The sequence below is a fragment of the Brachyhypopomus gauderio genome, unplaced genomic scaffold, assembly GCF_052324685.1.
Source record: "Brachyhypopomus gauderio isolate BG-103 unplaced genomic scaffold, BGAUD_0.2 sc81, whole genome shotgun sequence".
NCBI classification, from domain to species: Eukaryota; Metazoa; Chordata; class Actinopteri; order Gymnotiformes; family Hypopomidae; genus Brachyhypopomus; species Brachyhypopomus gauderio.
Genome location: NW_027506902.1, coordinates 92,187 through 115,268, shown reverse-complemented (window position 1 = coordinate 115,268; position 23,082 = coordinate 92,187). Strand labels below are relative to the sequence as shown.

The 23,082-nt window shown below is 45.8% G+C and overlaps 1 protein-coding gene and 1 long non-coding RNA gene across 14 annotated transcripts in view; one reads left to right on the top strand and one right to left on the bottom strand.

Moving 5' to 3' along the window:
• Positions 1-1,042: 1,042 nt before the first annotated feature.
• On the bottom strand, positions 1,043-8,481 carry LOC143493057 (uncharacterized). 7 transcript variants are annotated; one of them, XR_013125329.1, is made up of 6 exons: positions 8,422-8,481; positions 5,356-5,528; positions 3,882-4,839; positions 3,699-3,797; positions 2,651-3,145; positions 1,043-2,476 (listed from the first exon to the last, which is right to left on the bottom strand). It is a non-coding gene; the product is annotated as an uncharacterized LOC143493057 (long non-coding RNA). The 7 variants fall into 7 exon arrangements; XR_013125327.1 differs by lacking the exon at positions 8,422-8,481 and adding an exon at positions 6,597-6,658; XR_013125331.1 differs by lacking the exon at positions 8,422-8,481 and adding an exon at positions 5,975-6,642 and having other exon boundaries at positions 5,320-5,528.
• The window catches only part of LOC143493056 (complement C3-like), a 39,989-nt gene continuing 24,600 nt past the window's right edge, over positions 7,694-23,082 (top strand). For 6 of the 7 annotated variants that reach the window (XR_013125323.1, XR_013125324.1, XR_013125321.1 and 3 more), the window contains exons 1-3: positions 7,694-8,012; positions 11,270-11,410; positions 11,536-11,834. Coding sequence is in view for 1 of the 7 variants with exons in the window: in XM_076991161.1 (XP_076847276.1) it covers positions 8,004-8,012; positions 11,270-11,410; positions 11,539-11,655 (267 nt within the window). In the remaining 6 variants the exon portion in view is untranslated. Of the gene's footprint in view, positions 8,013-11,269; positions 11,411-11,535; positions 13,744-23,082 lie in introns of those variants that run through there. The other variant, XM_076991161.1, reaches the window with a different exon arrangement.

Here is a 23,082-nt window from a genome sequence, read left to right as displayed (position 1 = left end):
TCAAGTAATTTATTTTCTTACTTAAAGACTCTTAGTTTTCTTTGGAGCAATAGGCAATCTAGGCTGCATGTCACTGTTGTACTGTTGGACTTAGATGCCCCAATATCCTTTGGTATTATTAGGCAGCACAGGTAAGGGGGTTAATGTTTTACTTTACAGAAAAAGGTGGCTCTCTTTGGAGAGATATGGAGCGCTATCTTTTGGGTCTGCCTCTTCCCTTTTGTCTCTATTTGGCCTCAAGTAAAAACCTTACAAAAATACTAGGAATCCCACAGTCAGGGCTGGCTCAGGGGTGATCCTTTTGTCGCCACCAGGAGGAATCCACGAGTCAATCAGCGGTGATGACCTGCACCTGTCTTCCTTGTTTTTTAAGGAAGACAGATGCAGTGTCTCACTGCTGAGTTGTCGGTCTACTTTGCTGCCAAACTTCAGCCTGTTTCTTTCTGCATTAAGGTGTCTCACGTTTTTTTTTTTTCTTCTGTTATTCTGTCTATTCGAGTACTTACCTCCTGCGCCACTTCCTGGCTTCTCAAGTTTTCCTCCCACTGTCATTTTTTCCTATACAATTTGGTTTTGTTTTTGGGAAGGGTTTTTTTGTTCTTCGCGGTGTTTGCCAGCCAGTTGCTTCCCCTGGCGTATTTTGTTGCTCTTTGGTTTCAGTTCTCCCCGTTTAGTCCACGTTGATTTTATTCCGCGACTATTTCCGTTCTCTCGGTTTTTTTTTTTCGCATCAAATATCCACGATTATTTCCAGTTCTCCCCCATTATCTGCATCGAATATTTCCACGAGTGTTTTGGTTTTCTCTCGTTTATTGCGTTGCATGCGAGTTAACACGAACTAGGCACTTGGGTCCATTACCATAAACTAACAGCGAACTAGTAAATCATTGAATCATAGATATGGATCAGAGGTAAATAGACTAGATAAACTAATTTTTTTACAGCGTGAGAAATCGAATGTGTGAGCGTGCGAAGACAGTCAAATGTGTGTGTCTCACGCTCTATGCGTGTGACAACTAGGACAGAGGGCTGAACGCAGATGCGGACTGAACAAAGGTTTAATGATACATATACACAAAGCACACAAAACATACACCAAGAATCATCAAACAACATCCAACATAGGAACCAAACACTAACATAACTGGGGGAACATGACTACAGAAAAGGAAAGACATCAACAAGCATATAACTAGAAAAACCACAATCTGAAGTACAACTGAAAGAGAACATCAAAGAACAGAGTACAAACAGGCTAAAAATACAAACAGAGAACACCAAGAAACCAACAGGTATACGAGCAAGAAGTACTTACAATAACCGACAACACAAGAGACTAAACACAAGACTTAAATACACTAACCAACCAAGGGACTCAACAAGACACAGCAGAAAGCAATAACGAGGGGCAGAAAACAAGGCAGGGGAGTGAAGTCAGACACAATGAGGAATTTCAAAATAAAAGACAAACGGAAGACATGGCCAACAGGAGGGAGGCAGGCCTGACAATGCGTGAGTTGGCAACCCTGTGTATGTGACGCCTGTAGGTAGGCGTGTGAGTGTAACTACTGAAATTTGGAAGAGGTATGTAAGGGCAGGTGTGAGAGTGGAAGTGTTGAGACATTGAGACATAGTAAAATGGTGTGCAGACTGCAAGATTGTTACAGAGAAGAGTAAATTGGGAGGAAGAGAGCACATGTTCAAAGTTAGAATTTGCATGAGATTCAGTGTTGGGTTGAGTGGGAGTAGAATATCACAAAGTTGGAAATGTGCGATTATGCATGTTTATTAATAAAAAGTTGTAACAAAAGGTGGCAATAAGTATTGTGAAATCAAATTGTACATAATGCCATAAAGCAAATGGTGTAGTCCTTGTACATTTTGTAAAAAAATGCATTCAAAGAAACAGTAAGTACAAAGATGTAATGGCTGTAGTACATAACAGCAGTAATACAATAAGGCAAAGAAAACAATAATGCACTCCTGCTAACTTTTCATAGTGCCAACATTGTTGTTCCTACATTTTGTTCCTTACAAATGTCTTAGAAGTCAGATTGAAGTCAGTGCTCTAGAACAGCATCTTCAAAGGAGCTTCAGGTGGTTGGTCAAGTTGTAAAGACTCTGGAGCCCTCTGTGGTGACAGTGGCTCTATCTTTGGTCTCTGCGGTTCTTGAGGGTGTCCATTTGGGCAGAGGTGTTGTACTTGGAAGTCGACCATTGTTATTTCACCTTCAGTGGTTATGATGTCCTCTGCAACAGGATCCACTGATGGGCCGGCGTGAGGTAGAGCTTGTAAGGAATTGTCAGTGTTGTCCATCCCAGGAAGATCCGCACAGAGACGTCAGTGAAATGGTACCAGTTTTGAATGTGGAATGTATGGGTGCCCCAGACTGCAAGATGCAATGAAGCCGTCTTGTCAGACACCGCACACAAGACTGAGTGGTGTGGCCATGTTGCTTTTTGTAAATTCTTGACTCTGCTCCCTCAAAAAAAATATTAGAAGGATCATTAGGTAATAGTTTAAAATGCATAATATGGTTTATGTAAAAATACAAGTGCAAATATTAGAGCCAAAATGTACACATGGCGCAGTAGTGAAAGTGTGTTCAAATAGAGCATATGGGTAAGTAGTGAGTGTGGTGGGACTTACACATTGGAACTGGTCTGGATATTGCAGGATGTCCATTAGGGTTTTTGGTGAGTGTGGTGGGGTGGTATCAAAGGCAAAGTTGAGTTTTCTGAGGTAACTGGGTTGTGAATGCCTTTTGACCATGATGTCATTTCCACCCTCATGGTGTCGGGAGGGACTTGAGGTGACGTGAGCAGAATTGGATTTCTGGAAACCAAGCAAGTGTGATGGGAGTATTATAATACATTTTATGAACACAGTACTGTCATGTAATCAATGTATGAATAGGTTAAAATGTAGGATACTTGTCCTTTTTTGCATGACTGAAGAAGTCATGGTGATGTGGTGCAAAGACCACAACACGTGAAGTGCAGTCTGCCTCTTGAAACTGTGCAGTAAAATACTGTTTAGTGCTGGAACCAGCTTGTTGTGAAACATGCACACATCCTCCCAGATCATGTGCGGATGGTTTTTGTGGTGATGCGATGTTGGAAAAATCAAAGAGTAAATCGGCATCTGTGGGAGAATGGAGGAAAAAGAGCAGTTAGATACAAGGGGGATGATTTAGTGATGGGCGACTGAAGCCTCCCTGAAGCTTTGGAAGCTTCTTCCAGATTGTGCCTGTGATCAGGACCAGAGACGTCTGGTGGCTGAAATAAATTGTTACAGCCTGTACGCTGGTCACCCAATATCTGTTCTGATCTGCTGATAACCATATTTAATTATTAAAGTGATTCAATAAATACTTGGTTGTTGTCATTATTGAAAACCACATTCTATATATAAATATATATATATATTTTAAAGAATATGAATAGAAGAAATATGTCAGTGCATAGTGACCCTGGCATTTGAACGTGTGTGGTGAAATACAAACACAGCCATGTAAAGCAGAGGTGTAGATTTTTGCAAACCACAAATGGGCTCTAAACTGAGACTAGATGAACAGTGTTACAAAGAAGTTTCATAACTGTTGGGACTAAGACTTTTTCTTCTTTGGCTTACTATTTCTCTAACCTTTGAAAACACACTTTCACATGGCACAGATGAGGTTGGGGTGCAGAGGTACCGGAGAGCAACTTGAAAAAGGTGAGGATACACTGGTTTGTGTTCAGCCCAGTACTTCGGGGGGTCCCCCACCCTTGACACGTGTGCATCTCTTAGGTATCTAAATTAGAAGGAAAATAGAATAATTACAATATAGTATTTCCTCCATCCATCCTTCCAAAGATAATCGGCAATAAATATTTACCTCTGCTAGTTGCATTGGGTGCCCGCTGCTCTGCCTCCTCATGGCTGTCCAGAACGCCCCAGAGATCCTGGTCCAGTACATCTGGTGGGGCAGATTCCTGGGGCACTGCAGGCACAATGAAGCTGGGACATTCTCTGGTTAGCCTGTCCACAGCTGCCTGGGCATTGCTCAAATGACAAAATCCCAGTTGTTTGTATCTAGGGTCTAGCAATGTGGATAATGACAGTGCAGCCATCTTCTCGATTACAGCAAACTTGTCTTTCAAATTGATGATGTTGGCCAGTTCTGCACCGATGTGATGCATATTAAGGGCACATTGTCTGACACTATGGTGTTTTAACATCTTGACCAAAGGAATGACTAGAGCCAGATACTCTTTTCTCCTCAGACAACTCCACTGTTGCTTGATGGATTGGCCAGAGTACTTGAACACACCGACTGATTGTTTTAAATTCCTCTGAAGAGAAGGCCACATGATCAGTGTTCAGGCTGGTGAGATATGCTGCCAGTGGCTCCCGTTGTTCATAAAGCCTTTGTAACATGCTGAACAAACTGGTCCAGCGAGTGTCCACCTCCTGTATCAGCTTATGTTTAGTGCAGCCATCTTCTCGATTACAGCAAACTTGTCATTGAAACACGCAATCATGTTTACAGCAGTCAGTTACCAGGCTTTTAACTTTGGATCTGATTCCCCATTCAGCCATTAGTGTTTCTTTAACTTCAGCAAGGTGGGGTGCAGTGTGGGTTTGGGGAAATTGAGATTATTCCCCATCTCTGATATAGCATTCACCTTGGTCACCTTGTATTTCTTATCAAGTTTCTCCTTCAACGCTTTTCTGCTTGGAACAATGTACGTGGGGTCCAATAGCTTGATAAAAGCTAAATATTGTCCACAATTGGCGATGACAATCAATAATGATCATGTCCAGTAAGGCTTCATCCAGCTGTTGTCTAGACACTGCATAAAAACAAAACAAAGAAAATAAATTCACATACATACACACGCAGTATATAAAGACACATGTTTAGTCATTCTTTCTTCTGAAATCAAGAGCATTAAAAGGAGTTTGTCCTGCTTTTGTTGGTATATGGCTGGCATTAGGCATGGTGCCAGCACCTTAATGTTAATATAGAGTCCTGTTCTATTGGCAATAATCGGCTGTGTGAGTGCATGTACACATCTGTGTGATCAATGGGTTCAACTTAAAGTGGCTGAATGGATTCATTATAAGTGAATGGTTTCTACTTAGATACACATAGATTTGGACATATAATGTTAATTTAAAAAGACAAAGAAAAAACTTTGTAGATCTGACTGTCTAAAACATAACGGTCATGCATGTACATTTCAAAAACAAAAGGTCACATGCTTCTTTAACGGTTCACAATTGTTGCAAATGTTTTTTTACACTGAATTAATGTTAATATATGTAGCAACCCTTGGATCACAAGGAGAGTCTCGACAGTCCCGCACATTTTCGGTGATTCATTGACGCGTTCGAAGCTTCAAATGTCATAGTCACGTGACAGTAGCGACTTCAATACATGCTCCGGTACACTGTGTCGAATCAGCAGGTGTTGGGGAAAGTGACACAAGCTTCGAAGCCTCGGTGTCAAACCGCCCATTCCTAATGATTTACCTTGCACCTATGAGGGGAAAGAAGTAGCACTTAATGAAAGAAAATAAATGAACAGACCAGTGTGCACACATGCAGACATTTACAACAGAAGGAGTGAGCAGTTGTGGCCCACCGTAACAAAGTTTAATAGCTATAGATTAGATAACGATTTAAACGGGCTGACTGGACGCAAGCGCAGGAGAATGTGGTTTTAATGAAAGTAAGTAAAACGGAATTCAATACATAGACGACTGGGGAGACTATTGCAACCCAACTGAAAAGTACCAAACACTCAGTTAAACAGTAGGCACTCAATTTCAGTGCAGTGCGTTCTTTCAGTAGGAGACAGGGCAGTTTTCACAACCTCAGACATGCTACGCCCGCCATTTTACCCATGTCATATGATATCGTTATACCGCCACAGTTTAAAGACCACTATTCCATATTTTTGTTTTATATTTTCGCGATATTTACCTCGTTTGGTCATGGATTTAGAATCAGCACCAAGACATTGTCGAAGTAAAAAGTTACAATTAGTGATGGGCAGGGGCGGACTGGCATGCATTGCTACCGGGGATTTCCCCGGTGGGCCGATGGGTTAGTGGGCCGGTGGGCCGCCGGTGGTTTAACTCGGCCGGTGGAGGAGCCACTGCCGCGCACTGCGGCCCCGGCTCGTAGTCACGCTGCTGTTTAACGGTGTTATTACCTCCCCCGCTCCAGTCAGACTAACCTGCGCGGCCGCGGACTCAGCCTGTAAACACATGAACGAGTTGGACCGGGCCACGGACTGGGCCAGCTGATGCGGGCTGACGGTAGGGCGGAGATCAGAAAAAAACAACTTGTCCCAGAAAATCCGGGCCGGACTACGAAAACATACAGCAGTTTAAATTGTAGATAACATGTTATTTTAAATGTACTGCTGTCGCCTCTGCAACGTCTAAAGCACCATGTACAAATTACCTTAACACGATTAACACGGACGTAAGTGGCGGTCTTAAAGGTTCCAGAGCACTGCACACAGTTTTTTTTTTTAAGCTATTGAAATTCTTGGATTAAAACTAACCACCAAATATAGGTAAGAGGAAGAAATACCCACGTTAGAGTTGTAGGTTGTTCTTTGGATGCACTTTGCGTAAAACAACTTGGGGCGAACGTAAGGGGGGGGGGGGGGGTGGCGAACGTAAAATGTTACCGGAGGGGTTTAAAATGGACACAGCGATAAAAAAAAAACAGATTTAAAGTGTGCAGGAACAGTCTGAATCGTGGTTTGAACTAACCTAGGTTTTTTGCCGGGACCGAATATTAAAAAGAAGAATAACCGGGACAAACCGGGACAGCCCGGTAAAACCGGGACAGGTGGCAACACTAATACACACACACATACAGATATATATATATATATATATATATATATATATATATATATATATATATATATATATATATATATATATATTAGTGGGCCAGTCTGTCAGGAACTCCCGGGCCACTTTTTCTCCCCAGTCCGCCCCTGGTGATGGGCAAATGAGGCCTTATGAAGCGTTGAGGCTTTCCTTAAAATTGTGCCGAAAATGATTAGAAGCATCAAGGCTTCAGTATAAGTAATAAGTGACATCTGGTGGTGATCTGACGCAATTTCACGCACATTTAGCCATGTATTGCTCAAAGATGCTCCTCCACACTGATGCCATCTCATATACTTGAACATATATAAGAGGTATTGCACTTAAAGAATTGATGAAAACTACAGCTGTAACGGGGAGAGTTGACAAATAAAGAGATAAACTCATAAATTTGACTTTCAATATCAGAATTGTGATCATAATTAAAACTTATCAAAGTTATTTATTTACAACTTTTTACCATAATTATGATTGAATAACAAAAACATGACATACATGTGTTATTTAGTTTTAGCCAGGTGAAAGAAAAGGGCTTTATGCAAGGTTTTGTAAAAATTTTACCTAAATTGAAAACTTCCCAGACTGCTTATAAATTTATCTCTTGGGATAATACGAAGTTTTACATATCACAACATCGGCAATATTCTCACCTTTAATTTAAGCCATATTTTATCAAAATCGGATAAGAAATAAGGGCGCTAGGACTGTTTTGTGACAGATGGATGCACATCCCACATAGGAACGACACTGCTTTGCTGACATGACTCAATGCATAGTAATGGCGCCGAGGGCGGCGCATCGCTAGCTATAGCGGCAACAGGCGATGTCCAATCCAGTAATATAGATCATTGCACTAACCCATCGGCCCGCTATATAAAGCGCTATATAAATATATCCCCAATAGTAATGTATGCCAGTCCGCCCCTGACTCTAAATTACAACCATTTGTTACGTATGAGGAGGGAATCGATTAGTATTATTGCACAATTCATTCGATTTGGTGAGCGAGTATTTGCCGCGCAACGTCAAGTTCCTCACAAACGGGAAACGGCGCTGGCGGAAAAAGCCCCAACTCTGTGTGTGGTTTCACGACGAAAGGCATGAAACAGGTAGGTCACCCCGTCCTGAGTCGCTTGGACGTGCGAGATGTAGTCCAGGTCTGTAGTTTGGGGAGGATAAACGCGGCGTGTAGCGCTCAGACTCGAGCGTAACCGCGACGTGAGCGGGCCGTGTTTGTGTTTTGTACGATTTACAATGGCAGTAGTCTGCGTTACCCTGCTGTTCCTAACCCTGATCTTTGAAGGATGTGAGGAACAGGTGACTAATGTAGCTAATGGAGTGTGTGTGTGTGTGCTCTACGCCTTCAAACACACACACACACACGCGCGCGCGCAATAAGCGAAACACTGCTATCTGAGCCAAGAGAGGCTCGCACAGACTCTCTTTTTTTCTTTGTTTCTTTCTCTCACTCTCCTTCACACGCACACAAATTTACACATTCACTGATAAAATTCCTACTGTTTGATCTGGGGAGTCCTGAAGACACACAAGCATTTGAACATGCAGACTTGCTCACACACACACACTCTCATGGTCTTCCACAGAAACACGTGCATATAAATCCCAGTACCTGTATTGGGGACTACATTACCCAAGTTCCCCACCAAGACTAGTCATAATGCAGCTCTGTATTTCCACATGTCCTTGGGGAATATCCACATTGCTGTATATTTTCAGCCATGTGCAAAATTGGTTATGTTTGTTTCAAGGGAAGCAGCATTTATTCCATTGCTTGAGGTGAGGTTTAAAAAGGGTCTCCATTTTATAGTGTGTGAAGGAATTCTGGGTAATTATGCAGTGTTTCTAAAGGCTGCACCGTCCTCATATGTGTGGAGTATTGGGGGTAATGGTGTGTGGTGTTCACTGCTTGTGTCCAGTCATCAGTCCAGCTGTTTGTTGCCCTGCTTTTTCTGTTCTCTTACACACACACACACACACAAACCATTTACTAGTTATTCATGCACCTCTGTCTGCCTTGAGTATAGTATCCCCTACAACATTAAGAACATAAGAAGGAACAGACTGTTTTCTCTCTCTCTCTCTGTGAGCGTGCGAGTATTAGCCTGTAAATAAGCCCATTATTAGAGCTATTTTATTAGGTGAATGAAAGTATTTGTATGTGCTTTTTATACACAGTAGCTCCATGTAGAGGTGTGTTTGTGTGTTCTGTGTGTGTTTGCAGTATCTGTATAAGTTGAAATTGGATGTTTCAGAGGTTTTAAAATGGTTGTTGTGTTGAATGAGTTATTGTGTTCAAGTGTTTGGTTTGCTGACTGCGTCTTTGTGTAGCGTGCGCACTTGCGAGTGTGTGTGTGTGTGTGTGTGTGTGTGTGTGTGTGTGTGTGTTAACATCCCCACCAATGGTGTTTGTGTTCTCTGTGGGTAACACAATCACATATCTCCCCTTCCCTGTCCCCATCTCCCTCCCTCTCTCTCTCTCTCTCTCTCTCTCTCTCTCTCTCTCTCTCCCCCCCCCTTTCCATCTCCCCCACCCTGTCTCCATCTCTCTCACCCTCTCTCCCCCTTTCCATCTCTCTCTCTCTCTCTCTCTCTCACTCATTCACTCACTCACTCACTCACTCACTCACTCACTCTCAGTTCAGTTCAGATGAATCATACCCAAATAAGGGTACATCTGCTTCTCCAGAACCGTGTTACAGCACTGGACAATAATGAATAACTGGATTCTTAGACAATGTAACATTATTGAGTCCCATAACGGGAGCCCCTGCCTGCTGTGTTCATGGTGGTTGTTTGGGCTGTCTGACGTGATGTTCTGTGATGTAGAGCGCGAAACCCAAGATCTACATGCACAGGCCTTTGAGGCCTTTAACTTGACCTCAAAGTCTCAAGACAGTGTTTGTCTTTTGTGAGAAGTGTGTCTTTGTGAAAAGTTATTTTCATGAACAAGCGATTGTCGTAAAAACAAACAAAAAAAACCAACCAAAAAACAAACATGCATGTTTGTCTTTATCTCTGATATTCTCTCTCCCATAACTCTTTCCCTCGTCTCTCTGTTTATTTCTGTTCCTCCTCATCTCCATCTTTGTTTCTCCTCATCTGTGTTTCTCATCTGTTTCTCCTTGAATGTAGTATGCTTTTACTTAAGATTTTGTACTACATGATGTGCAGAATGTTTAGTAGAATTTCATAGCATTTCTGAAGTATGTTCTGTACTGCAAAAATTACGTAGTCGGTGTGGATTATACCTAAAATTACCCACTGCAGCCGATAACTTATTGTATATTGTAATGTTGCACAATTCACTATTATATTTATCGACAACAAAATTCATTTTTTACAGTGTACCTCACATTTTTGTTTAACCTCAGCACTTGGTTTGTCTCCTTATCAACTTGACTTGTAATGTCTTGTAATGTCATGGATACATCAGACTCTGAGAAAGCAAAAGGAACCCTAGCATTATATATTATTATTATACATTATAGATTATTATATATATCTATTTATCATTATCTATTTATTTAGATCAATAGATTGAATCTATTCTAGACAGATTATACTCAATAAAAGCAATGAGAGGATCAAATACATGTGCTGCTAAACAACTTTGTTTTAATCTGATTTGCTCTGAATACAACAAACATTTAGCAGTATGTAATATATTTACACAGCATATTAGTAGTAGCAGACTACAAACAGACTTGGTGCACCACAGAGCTCCTGCCTGTCTTTCTCCTCCTGTCTTTCTCTGAAATTAACATATGTATGGTCCTGCTAATTGGGCAGGAGAAGGAGGGGTGATGTCCTCAGGACCTTGAGATCTCAGGAACTCCAGTGTTAACATGGATGGTGTTGTTCTGTTTGTATTTAAAAGCTCTATCCAGTGGTGTGATTTAATTTGCCATTTTTGGATATTTAATTTTTTTGTAACATACCTACTTAAAGCAGGTAATCTTACGGCTTATGTTTTTGCGATAGTGAATCTGATAAAAACAAGAGAGCTTCATACCTTTTAAAACTCACCAGGATTGACTAAATTTGACTTGATCTTTAAATAATTTTCTGGAAGAGCACCCCCAGATAACTCCATTATATAAACATTTATGTACATTTATTGCTCAGGTGTTGCATTTTGTTGCTTCATAGATTCTCTCTTCTCTCCTTACACAGGCTGTTTAGATAAATATACTTTATAAATGTGTTTATTGTGTAGAATTAGGCAAAAGAGGCCTTGTCCCAACTACACCACATTGTCAGTAATTGCTGGCATTGTCTTTTGCCAGGAAAAAATTTCAGTCAAATGAAAATTTCTTGCTTTAACCTATGCTCTACTCCCTCATAGGAGCTCCAGGATCGTTTGACACAGAGGGGCGAGAGGCAGCTGTCTGCAGCCCAGGACGGGCACTCGCAGCCTGGGGAAGAGAAGAGCTTCCGCTCCCTTCCCCAGAGAGAGAGGACCATCATCGGAGGAGACAGCCAGCAGGTCTCTCTCTCTCACACACACACACACACATACGCATGCGCATATACCTGGACACATTCTTCCTCCTTAATGACATTTTTGCCCCTAATAAGTGGTGACCTCTGACGTGGGCCTTTTGACCCCAGCAGGTAGTGCCATCTCTGTGTGACCTGCGTCTGGAGCAGACCGAGCTGAACCGTGTGCTGAGGGCGGAGCAGCAACTGGATTCCAACCTGGTCCGAGCTGTGAAAGAGCAGGACCGGTGAGGATAACCCTCTCTCCCTCTATCTGTGTGTGTGTCTGTGTGTGTGTCTGTGTGTGTGTGTGTGTGTGTTAGTGGCACTACAGGCACTACAGTTGGAGTTGGCACACTGGAACACCTCCGTCTAGGCCAGACTGGGCCAGATCCAGAGCAGAGGAGGAGTGGGGCAGGCCAACGATTCAGGTACGCCCATACACAACCTGCAACCTCCATACACAACCTCCGACACCCATACACAACCTGCAACCTCCATACACAACCTCCGACACCCATACACAACCTGCAACCTCCATACACAACCTCCGACACAACCTGCGACACCCCTACACCACCTGCGACACCCCTACACCACCTGCGACACCCCTACACCACCTGCGACACCCCTACACCACCTGCGACACCCCTACACCACCTGCGACACCCATCCACCACCTGCGACACCCATCCACCACCTGCGACACCCATCCACCACCTGCGACACCCATACACAACCTAACCCTAACCTGCAACCTCCATACACAACCTGCAACCTCCATACACAACCTGCAACCTCCATACACAACCTGCAACCTCCATACACAACCTCCATACACAGGGTTCCCACGGGTCCTTGAAATCCTTGAAAGTTTGTGAATCTGAAAAAATAAGTTCAAGGCCCTGGAAAGTTTTTGAAAACAGGCATAAAAGACAGTTGTCCTTGAAGGTCCTTGAATATTTTGGGGAGTTTGAAATTTCACATGGATGAAGACCGCAGTCAAGGAATAATAGGGCACAGTTGGTAGGAAGTCAATATTTACAAAAGATTGCTATGAAAAAGATTGTCATAATGTTTTAAATTTCTCATCCTTTGTTGAAAAATATGATCTGATATGATAGTTTTTATAAAGATTTTAAGAAAGTCTGCAAAGTGATTCCTTTAGCAATAATTCAATTAATCAAAAATGTCATTTTATATTCAGAGTTGACTGTTTCGATGCCCATGTTAAAAGTGAATAACTAACTTAGTTGACTTCAAGTGTAATAACAAGATTATCACTGATGGTATGAGACAAAAGATGTAATAGAGATTCTTTCACAAAACATCCTAATACAAATTATAAAACCACAATGGCTTGTCAAATGGCCCATATCTTCTAAAGTAAAAGAGACTCATTTCAAAATAATAAATAAGATAAGATTTAAACATTATGTGGATCCATGTACCTTTTGTAAATCAGAAGATGAATTCCAGGAGCATTTGTTTTTTCATGTCAACATTCACAAAGTTTTTGCATGGGCACTAGAAACACGATTAATCTCAAACTTAACATTCTTTCTTTTGATACCATTTTACTTTATGCGGAAAACTAAAGTTCGGATTTCTCTGATGCCATAAATGTAGTCGTACTTTTAGCAAAATACCACATTCACTACAGTAAGTGGAGTGGTTAAAAGCCTTCTTTTCTCTTTATGAATGAATTAAATTCATATTACTCTTCATTAAGTAGATCACAAAACTTGGAAAATGCTAGAATCATCTCACACCAGATTTCTCTAGAGATCTATAGTTCTAATCTCATTATTTGGCTTTGCTCCTGTTTTATGTATGTACTGTATGTGTATATGCATATGTGTATTATTGATATTATTATTTGTCTACTGTCAACGTGTCATTATTTTGCCAGCACAAGTTCATTTAAAATTATGTTGATTCTACAGGGCCTATGCTGACTTTTACTTTGCAAAAGTTTGGTCATTCTCCTGTAGAGAAATCTTTGTTTGTTTGTTTGTTCAGCACCGAAAGCTAGTGTTTCCTGTAGGTAGGCTTTACATGCATGTCACCTTCTCACAGGTCCACTGCTAAATTGCCAGTCATGTTGAGTGTGAAGTAAGTTTTCGTTTAATCAGCGCTTAATGTCATGCACAGAACATTTCAGGATGCATGTCTTGAAATGGCATTCGGTCTTTTGAATTTGCGTTGTATTAACATCGTTTTTTGATAACATATTCAGGGGTAACAGTAGGTAAATGCTGGCAGGTGCAGTCCTTGAATTTGAGGAAGTTGGTCCTGGAAAGTCATTGAAAGGTCCTTGAATTTGATGTTAACCAAGGTGTGGGAACCCTGCATACACAACCTCCATACACAACCTCCGACACCAACACAACCTCCGACATCCATACACAACACCACCTGCAACATCGATACGCCACCTGCAACATCGATACGCCACCTGCAACATCGATACGCCACCTGCAACATCGATACGCCACCTCCGACACCCATACGCCACCTCCGACACCCATACGCCACCTCCGACACCCATACGCCACCTCCGACACCCATACGCAACCTCCGACATCCATACGCAACCTCCGACATCCATACACAACACCACCTGCAACATCGATACGCCACCTGCAACGTCGATACGCCACCTGCAACGTCGATACGCCACCTGCAACGTCGATACGCCACCTGCAACGTCGATACGCCACCTCCGACACCCATACGCCACCTCCGACACCCATACGCCAGCTCCACCTCCGACACCCATACGCCACCTCCGACACCCATACGCCACCTCCGACACCCATACGCCACCTCCGACACCCATACGCAACCTCCGACACTACCTCCGACATCCATACACAACCTGCAACTTCCGACACCCATACACAACCTCCGACACCCATACACAACCTCCGACACCCATACACAACCTCCGACACCCATACACAACCTCCGACACAACCTCCGACACCCATACACCACCTGCGACACCCATACACCACCTGCGACACCCATACACCACCTGCGACACCCATACACCACCTCCGACACAACCTCAAACACCCATACACAACCTAACCCTAACCTGCAACCTCCATACACAACCTGCAACCTCCATACACAACCTCCATACACAACCTCCAACACCAACACAACCTCCATACACAACCTCCAACACCAACACAACCTCCGACATCCATACACAACACCACCTGCAACATCGATACACCACCTCCGACACCCATACACCACCTCCGACACCCATACACCACCTCCGACACCCATACACCACCTCCGACACCCATACACAACCTCCGACACCCATACACAACCTGCAACTTCCGACACCCATACACAACCTCCGACACCCATACACAACCTGCAACCTCCGACACCCATACACCACCTGCGACACCCATACACCACCTGCGACACCCATACACCACCTGCGACACCCATACACCACCTCCGACACAACCTCAAACACCCATACACAACCTAACCCTAACCTGCAACCTCCATACACAACCTGCAACCTCCATACACAACCTCCATACACAACCTCCAACACCAACACAACCTCCATACACAACCTCCAACACCAACACAACCTCCGACATCCATACACAACACCACCTGCAACATCGATACACCACCTCCGACACCCATACACCACCTCCGACACCCATACACCACCTCCGACACCCATACACCACCTCCGACACCCATACACCACCTCCGACACCCATACACAACCTCCGACACCCATACACAACCTCCGACACCCATACACAACCTCCGACACCCATACACAACCTCCGACACCCATACACAACCTGCAACCTCCGACACCCATACACAACCTGCGACACCCATACACCACCTGCGACACCCATACACCACCTGCGACACCCATACACCACCTGCGACACAACCTCCAACACCCATACACAACCTAACCCTAACCTGCAACCTCCATACACAACCTGCAACCTCCATACACAACCACCAACACAACCTCCAACACCAACACAACCTCCATACACAACCTCCAACACCAACACTAGAATCTAGAAAATGCTAGAATCATCTCACACCAGATTTCTCTAGAGATCTATAGTTCTAATCTCATTATTTGGCTTTGCTCCTGTTTTATGTATGTACTGTATGTGTATATGCATATGTGTATTATTGATATTATTATTTGTCTACTGTCAACGTGTCATTATTTTGCCAGCACAAGTTCATTTAAAATTATGTTGATTCTACAGGGCCTATGCTGACTTTTACTTTGCAAAAGTTTGGTCATTCTCCTGTAGAGAAATCTTTGTTTGTTTGTTTGTTCAGCACCGAAAGCTAGTGTTTCCTGTAGGTAGGCTTTACATGCATGTCACCTTCTCACAGGTCCACTGCTAAATTGCCAGTCATGTTGAGTGTGAAGTAAGTTTTCGTTTAATCAGCGCTTAATGTCATGCACAGAACATTTCAGGATGCATGTCTTGAAATGGCATTCGGTCTTTTGAATTTGCGTTGTATTAACATCGTTTTTTGATAACATATTCAGGGGTAACAGTAGGTAAATGCTGGCAGGTGCAGTCCTTGAATTTGAGGAAGTTGGTCCTGGAAAGTCATTGAAAGGTCCTTGAATTTGATGTTAACCAAGGTGTGGGAACCCTGCATACACAACCTCCATACACAACCTCCGACACCAACACAACCTCCGACATCCATACACAACACCACCTGCAACATCGATACGCCACCTGCAACATCGATACGCCACCTGCAACATCGATACGCCACCTGCAACATCGATACGCCACCTCCGACACCCATACGCCACCTCCGACACCCATACGCCACCTCCGACACAACCTCCGACACCCATCCACAACCTCCGACACAACCTCCGACACCCATCCACAACCTCCGACACAACCTCCGACACCCATCCACAACCTCCGACACCCATCCACAACCTCCGACACCCATCCACAACCTCCGACACAACCTCCGACACCCATCCACAACCTCCGACACAACCTCCGACACCCATCCACAACCTCCGACACAACCTCCGACACCCATCCACAACCTCCGACACCCATCCACAACCTCCGACACAACCTCCGACACCCATCCACAACCTCCGACACCCCTCCGACACCTGCGACACCCATACACCACCTACGACACCCATACACCACCTGCGACACCCATACACCACCTGCGACACCCATTCACCACCTGCGACTCCCATACACAACCTGCAACACAACCTCTGACATCCATACACAACACAACCTCCAACACCACCTGCAACACCAACACAACCTCCAACACCCTTACACAACCTCCAACACAACCTCACCCTAACCCTAACCTGCAACCTCCATACACAACCTCCATACACAACCACCAACACAAGCTCCAACACCAACACAAGCTCCAACACCAACACAAGCTCCATACACAAGCTCCAACACCAACACAACGTCCGACATCCATACACAACACCACCTGCAACACCAACACAACATCGATACACCACCTGCAACATCGATACACCACCTGCAACATCGATACACCACCTGCAACATCGATACACCACCTGCAACATCGATACACCACCTGCAACATCGATACACCACCTGCAACATCGATACACCACCTCCGACACCCATACACCACCTCCGACACCCATACACCACCTGCGACACCCATACACCACCTGCAACCTCCATACACAACCTCCGACACCCATACACAACCTCCGACACCCATACACAACCTCCGACACCCATACACAACCTCCGACACAACCTCCGACACCCATCCACAACCTCCGACACCCATCCACAACCTCCGACACAACCTCCGACACCCATCCACAACCTCCGACACCCATCCACAACCTCCGACACAACCTCCGACACCCATCCACAACCTCCGACACCCCTCCGACACCCCTCCGACACCCATCCGACACCTGCGACACCCATACACCCCATCCGACACCCATACACAACCTCCGACACAACCTCTGACATCCATACACAACACAACCTCCAACACCACCTGCAACACCAACACAACCTCCAACACCCTTACACAACCTCCAACACAACCTCACCCTAACCCTAACCTGCAACCTCCATACACAACCTGCAACCTCCATACACAACCTCCATACACAACCACCAACACAAGCTCCAACACCAACACAAGCTCCAACACCAACACAAGCTCCAACACCAACACAAGCTCCATACACAAGCTCCAACACCAACACAACGTCCGACATCCATACACAACACCACCTGCAACACCAACACAACATCGATACACCACCTGCAACATCGATACACCACCTGCAACATCGATACACCACCTCCGACACCCATACACAACCTCCGACACCCATACACAACCTCCGACACCCATACACAACCTCCGACACCCATACACAACCTCCGACACCCATACACAACCTGCAACCTCCATACACAACCTGCAACCTCCATACACAACCTGCAACCTCCATACACAACCTCCGACACCCATACACAACCTCCGACACCCATACACAACCTCCGACACCCATACACAACCTCCGACACCCATACACAACCTCCGACACCCATACACAACCTGCAACTTCCGACACCCATAGACAACCTCCGACACCCATAGACAACCTCCGACACCCATAGACAACCTCCGACACCCATAGACACCCATACGCAACCTCTGACACCCATACGCAACCTCTGACACCCATACGCAACCTCTGACACCCATACGCAACCTCTGACACCCATACGCAACCTCTGACACCCATACGCAACCTCTGACACCCATACGCAACCTCTGACACCCATACGCAACCTCTGACACCCATACGCAACCTCTGACACCCATACGCAACCTCTGACACCCATACGCAACCTCTGACACCCATACGCAACCTCTGACACCCATACGCAACCTCTGACACCCATACGCAACCTCTGACACCCATACGCAACCTCTGACACCCATACGCAACCTCTGACACCCATACGCAACCTCTGACACCCATACGCAACCTCTGACACCCATACGCAACCTCTGACACCCATACGCAACCTCTGACACCCATACGCAACCTCTGACACCCATACGCAACCTCTGACACCCATACGCAACCTCTGACACCCATACGCAACCTCTGACACCCATACGCAACCTCTGACACCCATACGCAACCTCTGACACCACCTCCGACACCCATACACAGCCTCTGACACCACCTCCGACACCCATACACAGCCTCTGACACCACCTCCGACACCCATACACAGCCTCCGACACCCATACACAACCTCCGACACAACCTCCGACACCCATACACAACCTCCGACACAACCTCCGACACCCATACACAACCTCCGACACCCATACACAACCTCCGACACAACCTCCGACACCCATACACAACCTCCGACACAACCTCCGACACCCATACACAACCTCCGACACAACCTCCGACACCCATCCACAACCTCCGACACCCATCCACAACCTCCGACACAACCTCCGACACCCATCCACAACCTCCGACACCCATCCACAACCTCCGACACCCATCCACAACCTCCGACACCCCTCCGACACCCATCCGACACCTGCGACACCCATACACCACCTGCGACACCCATACACCACCTGCGACACCCATTCACCACCTGCGACTCCCATACACAACCTGCAACACAACCTCTGACATCCATACACAACACAACCTCCAACACCACCTGCAACACCAACACAACCTCCAACACCACCTGCAACACCAACACAACCTCCAACACCCTTACACAACCTCCAACACAACCTCACCCTAACCCTAACCTGCAACCTCCATACACAACCTCCATACACAACCACCAACACAAGCTCCAACACCAACACAAGCTCCAACACCAACACAAGCTCCATACACAAGCTCCAACACCAACACAACGTCCGACATCCATACACAACACCACCTGCAACACCAACACAACATCGATACACCACCTGCAACATCGATACACCACCTGCAACATCGATACACCACCTGCAACATCGATACACCACCTGCAACATCGATACACCACCTCCGACACCCATACACCACCTCCGACACCCATACACCACCTCCGACACCCATACACAACCTGCAACCTCCATACACAACCTCCGACACCCATACACAACCTCCGACACCCATACACAACCTCCGACACCCATACACAACCTCCGACACCCATACACAACCTCCGACACAACCTCCGACACCCATCCACAACCTCCGACACAACCTCCGACACCCATCCACAACCTCCGACACCCATCCACAACCTCCGACACCCATCCGACACCTGCGACACCCATACACCACCTGCGACACCCATACACAACCTGCAACACAACCTCTGACATCCATACACAACACAACCTCCAACACCACCTGCAACACCAACACAACCTCCAACACCCTTACACAACCTCCAACACAACCTCACCCTAACCCTAACCTGCAACCTCCATACACAACCTCCATACACAACCACCAACACAAGCTCCAACACCAACACAAGCTCCAACACCAACACAAGCTCCAACACAAACACAAGCTCCATACACAAGCTCCAACACCAACACAACGTCCGACATCCATACACAACACCACCTGCAACACCAACACAACATCGATACACCACCTGCAACATCGATACACCACCTGCAACATCGATACACCACCTGCAACATCGATACACCACCTCCGACACCCATACACAACCTCCGACACCCATACACAACCTCCGACACCCATACACAACCTGCAACTTCCGACACCCATACACAACCTCCGACACCCATAGACAACCTCCGACACCCATAGACACCCATACGCAACCTCCGACACCCATACGCAACCTCCGACACCCATACGCAACCTCCGACACAACCTCCGACACCCATACACAACCTCCGACACCACCTCCGACACCCATACACAACCTCCGACACCACCTCCGACACCCATACACAACCTCCGACACCCATACACAACCTGCAACCTCCATACACAACCTCCGACACAACCTCCGACACCCATACACCACCTCCGACACCCATACACAACCTCCGACACCACCTCCGACACCCATACACAACCTCCGACACCACCTCCGACACCCATACACAACCTCCGACACCACCTCCGACACCCATACACAACCTCCGCCACAACCTCCGACACCCATACACAACCTCCGACACCCATACACAACCTCCGACACCCATACACAACCTCCGACACCCATACACCACCTGCGACACCCATACACCACCTGCGACACCCATACACCACCTGCGACACCAAAACAACCTCCATACACAACCTCCGACGCAACCTGCAACCTCCGACGCAACCTGCAACCTCCGACACCCACACACAACCTTCAACCTCCGACACCCACACACAACCTCCGACACCCACACACAACCTCCGACACCCACACACAACCTCCGACACCCACACACAACCTCCGACACCATAACAACCTCCATACACTACCTCCATCACCAACACAACCTCCATCACCAACACAACCTCCATACACAACCTCCAACACAAACACAACCTCCAAACACAACCTCCAACACCAAAACAACCTCCAAACACAACCTCCAACACCAAAACAACCTCCATACCAGGGTACCCGTGGGTCCTTAAAAAGTCTTAAAATGTCTTAAATTTAGTTTTACATATTCAAGGTCTAAAAATGTCTTTAAATGTCTGGAATTTTAGGAGGGGAGGCATTAAAAAGTGTGTTGCTCTGTTTTATTTTACCAATGTATATCCCACAGATCATTTCCGCAACGGCCGTATACTCCGCCTAATGGCAGTAGTACGTTACCTAACAGGTGGAAACAGCAGACGATGCTTTAGCTGCCAGCACGCTGCTTTTCTTATTTGAGGGCTGCGGCGGGAACAACAATATAAGGCTCCGATGCAGACATGGGTAAATGTCCATTCAGTGAAGTGGCTGGAGGATGAAAACATATTGTGGCTAGCTGAAACCTTCCAGTGATTCGTATGAGGCGCGATGTGAACTTGCCGAAAAACATTTAAACTTGGTACAATGGGCTGTAAAGCGCTGGATTCTCATATGAAATCTGAAAAACACAAGCGATATGATAGCACTCGTAATAGTAATATGCATATCGAGTCATTCGCTGCTAACTGCAGTTTAACTGTAAGTGCCAAAAATGATTTGTCTACTGTGTAGTGCGACCAAACGTCTGTATTTCCCGGGACGTATTTCACGTCCTGTGAGGAAATGTCCTGATTTTTAAATTAGCTTCATTGGACCATTCAATTTAAATGTACAGGCACTAGGGCACTGCGCACGGCGCTGCATGTGCCGTAACCCCTCAAGCTTTGTTTATACATGACGCGTCGCGACCGTCGCGAGGTTTCGCGTGCCGACAATGACGCAATCGCGGTGGCTCCGCCCCTGCGCGAGGTCCCCGCATGCTGTTGCTTCGCGAGGTTGTGCACCCACCCCCCCCCCCCCCCCCCCCCCCGTCAACAATTTACACTCGCAACCCTGGTATTATTTTTTCTTGTGAGAGGTATTAAAAAGGTCTTAAAAGTCATTGAATTTGAGATTTAAAAATGTGCAGATACCCTGCTCCATACTCAACCTCCAACACCAAAACAACCTCCATACACAAAATCCATCACCAACACAACCCTCCATACACAACCTCCAACACCAAAACAACCCTCCATACACAACCTCCATCACCAACACAACCTCCATACACAACCTCCAACACCTACACAACCTCGGACATCCATACACTACACCACCTGCAACACCAACACTACACCACCTGCAACACCAACACTACACCACCTGCAACACCAACACTACACCACCTGTAACATCCATACACAACACAACCTGCAACACCCACCCATACACCACCTGTAACATCCATACACAACACAACCTGCAACACCCACCCACACACAACCTGCAACACCCACCCACACACAACCTGCAACACAACCTGCAACCTCCATACACAACCTCCATACACAGCCTGCAACACCCACACACAGCCTGCAACTTAAGGATGCTTGTGGAGACGGATCATTGCTGATTCGTTTTGGTCATGCCGGTACGACTTCAGCCCTTCTCTGCTTTCTCTACCGTTGTGCTGTGTTGTAAGGTGTCTCACCACCTATCTCTCTCTTTACATTTCTCTTGCAAATCCCTTATTCGAGTTACTATCTCCTGCGCCGCTACCTGGCCTATCTCAAGTTTTCCTCCATCTGTTTCTCTTCCTATCTGTTATTCATTTATTTTGGGAAGGTTTTGTTTTGTTGCGGCATTTTTGCCTGTAGCGACGAGTTTTTTCCGTGTCTTTGGAGTTGCCTTTGTTATTTTTATCCCCTCTCGCTACGGGTGAGTTTTGCTTTTTATGCGTTGATTTTTCCGCATTTTGTGTTCTATTTTCTCCCGAGTGTCTACGGTTGAGTTTCAGTTTACAGTAACACCAATACAGTAACACCAATACAACCGGCAACCTCCATACACAACCTGCAACTGCAACATC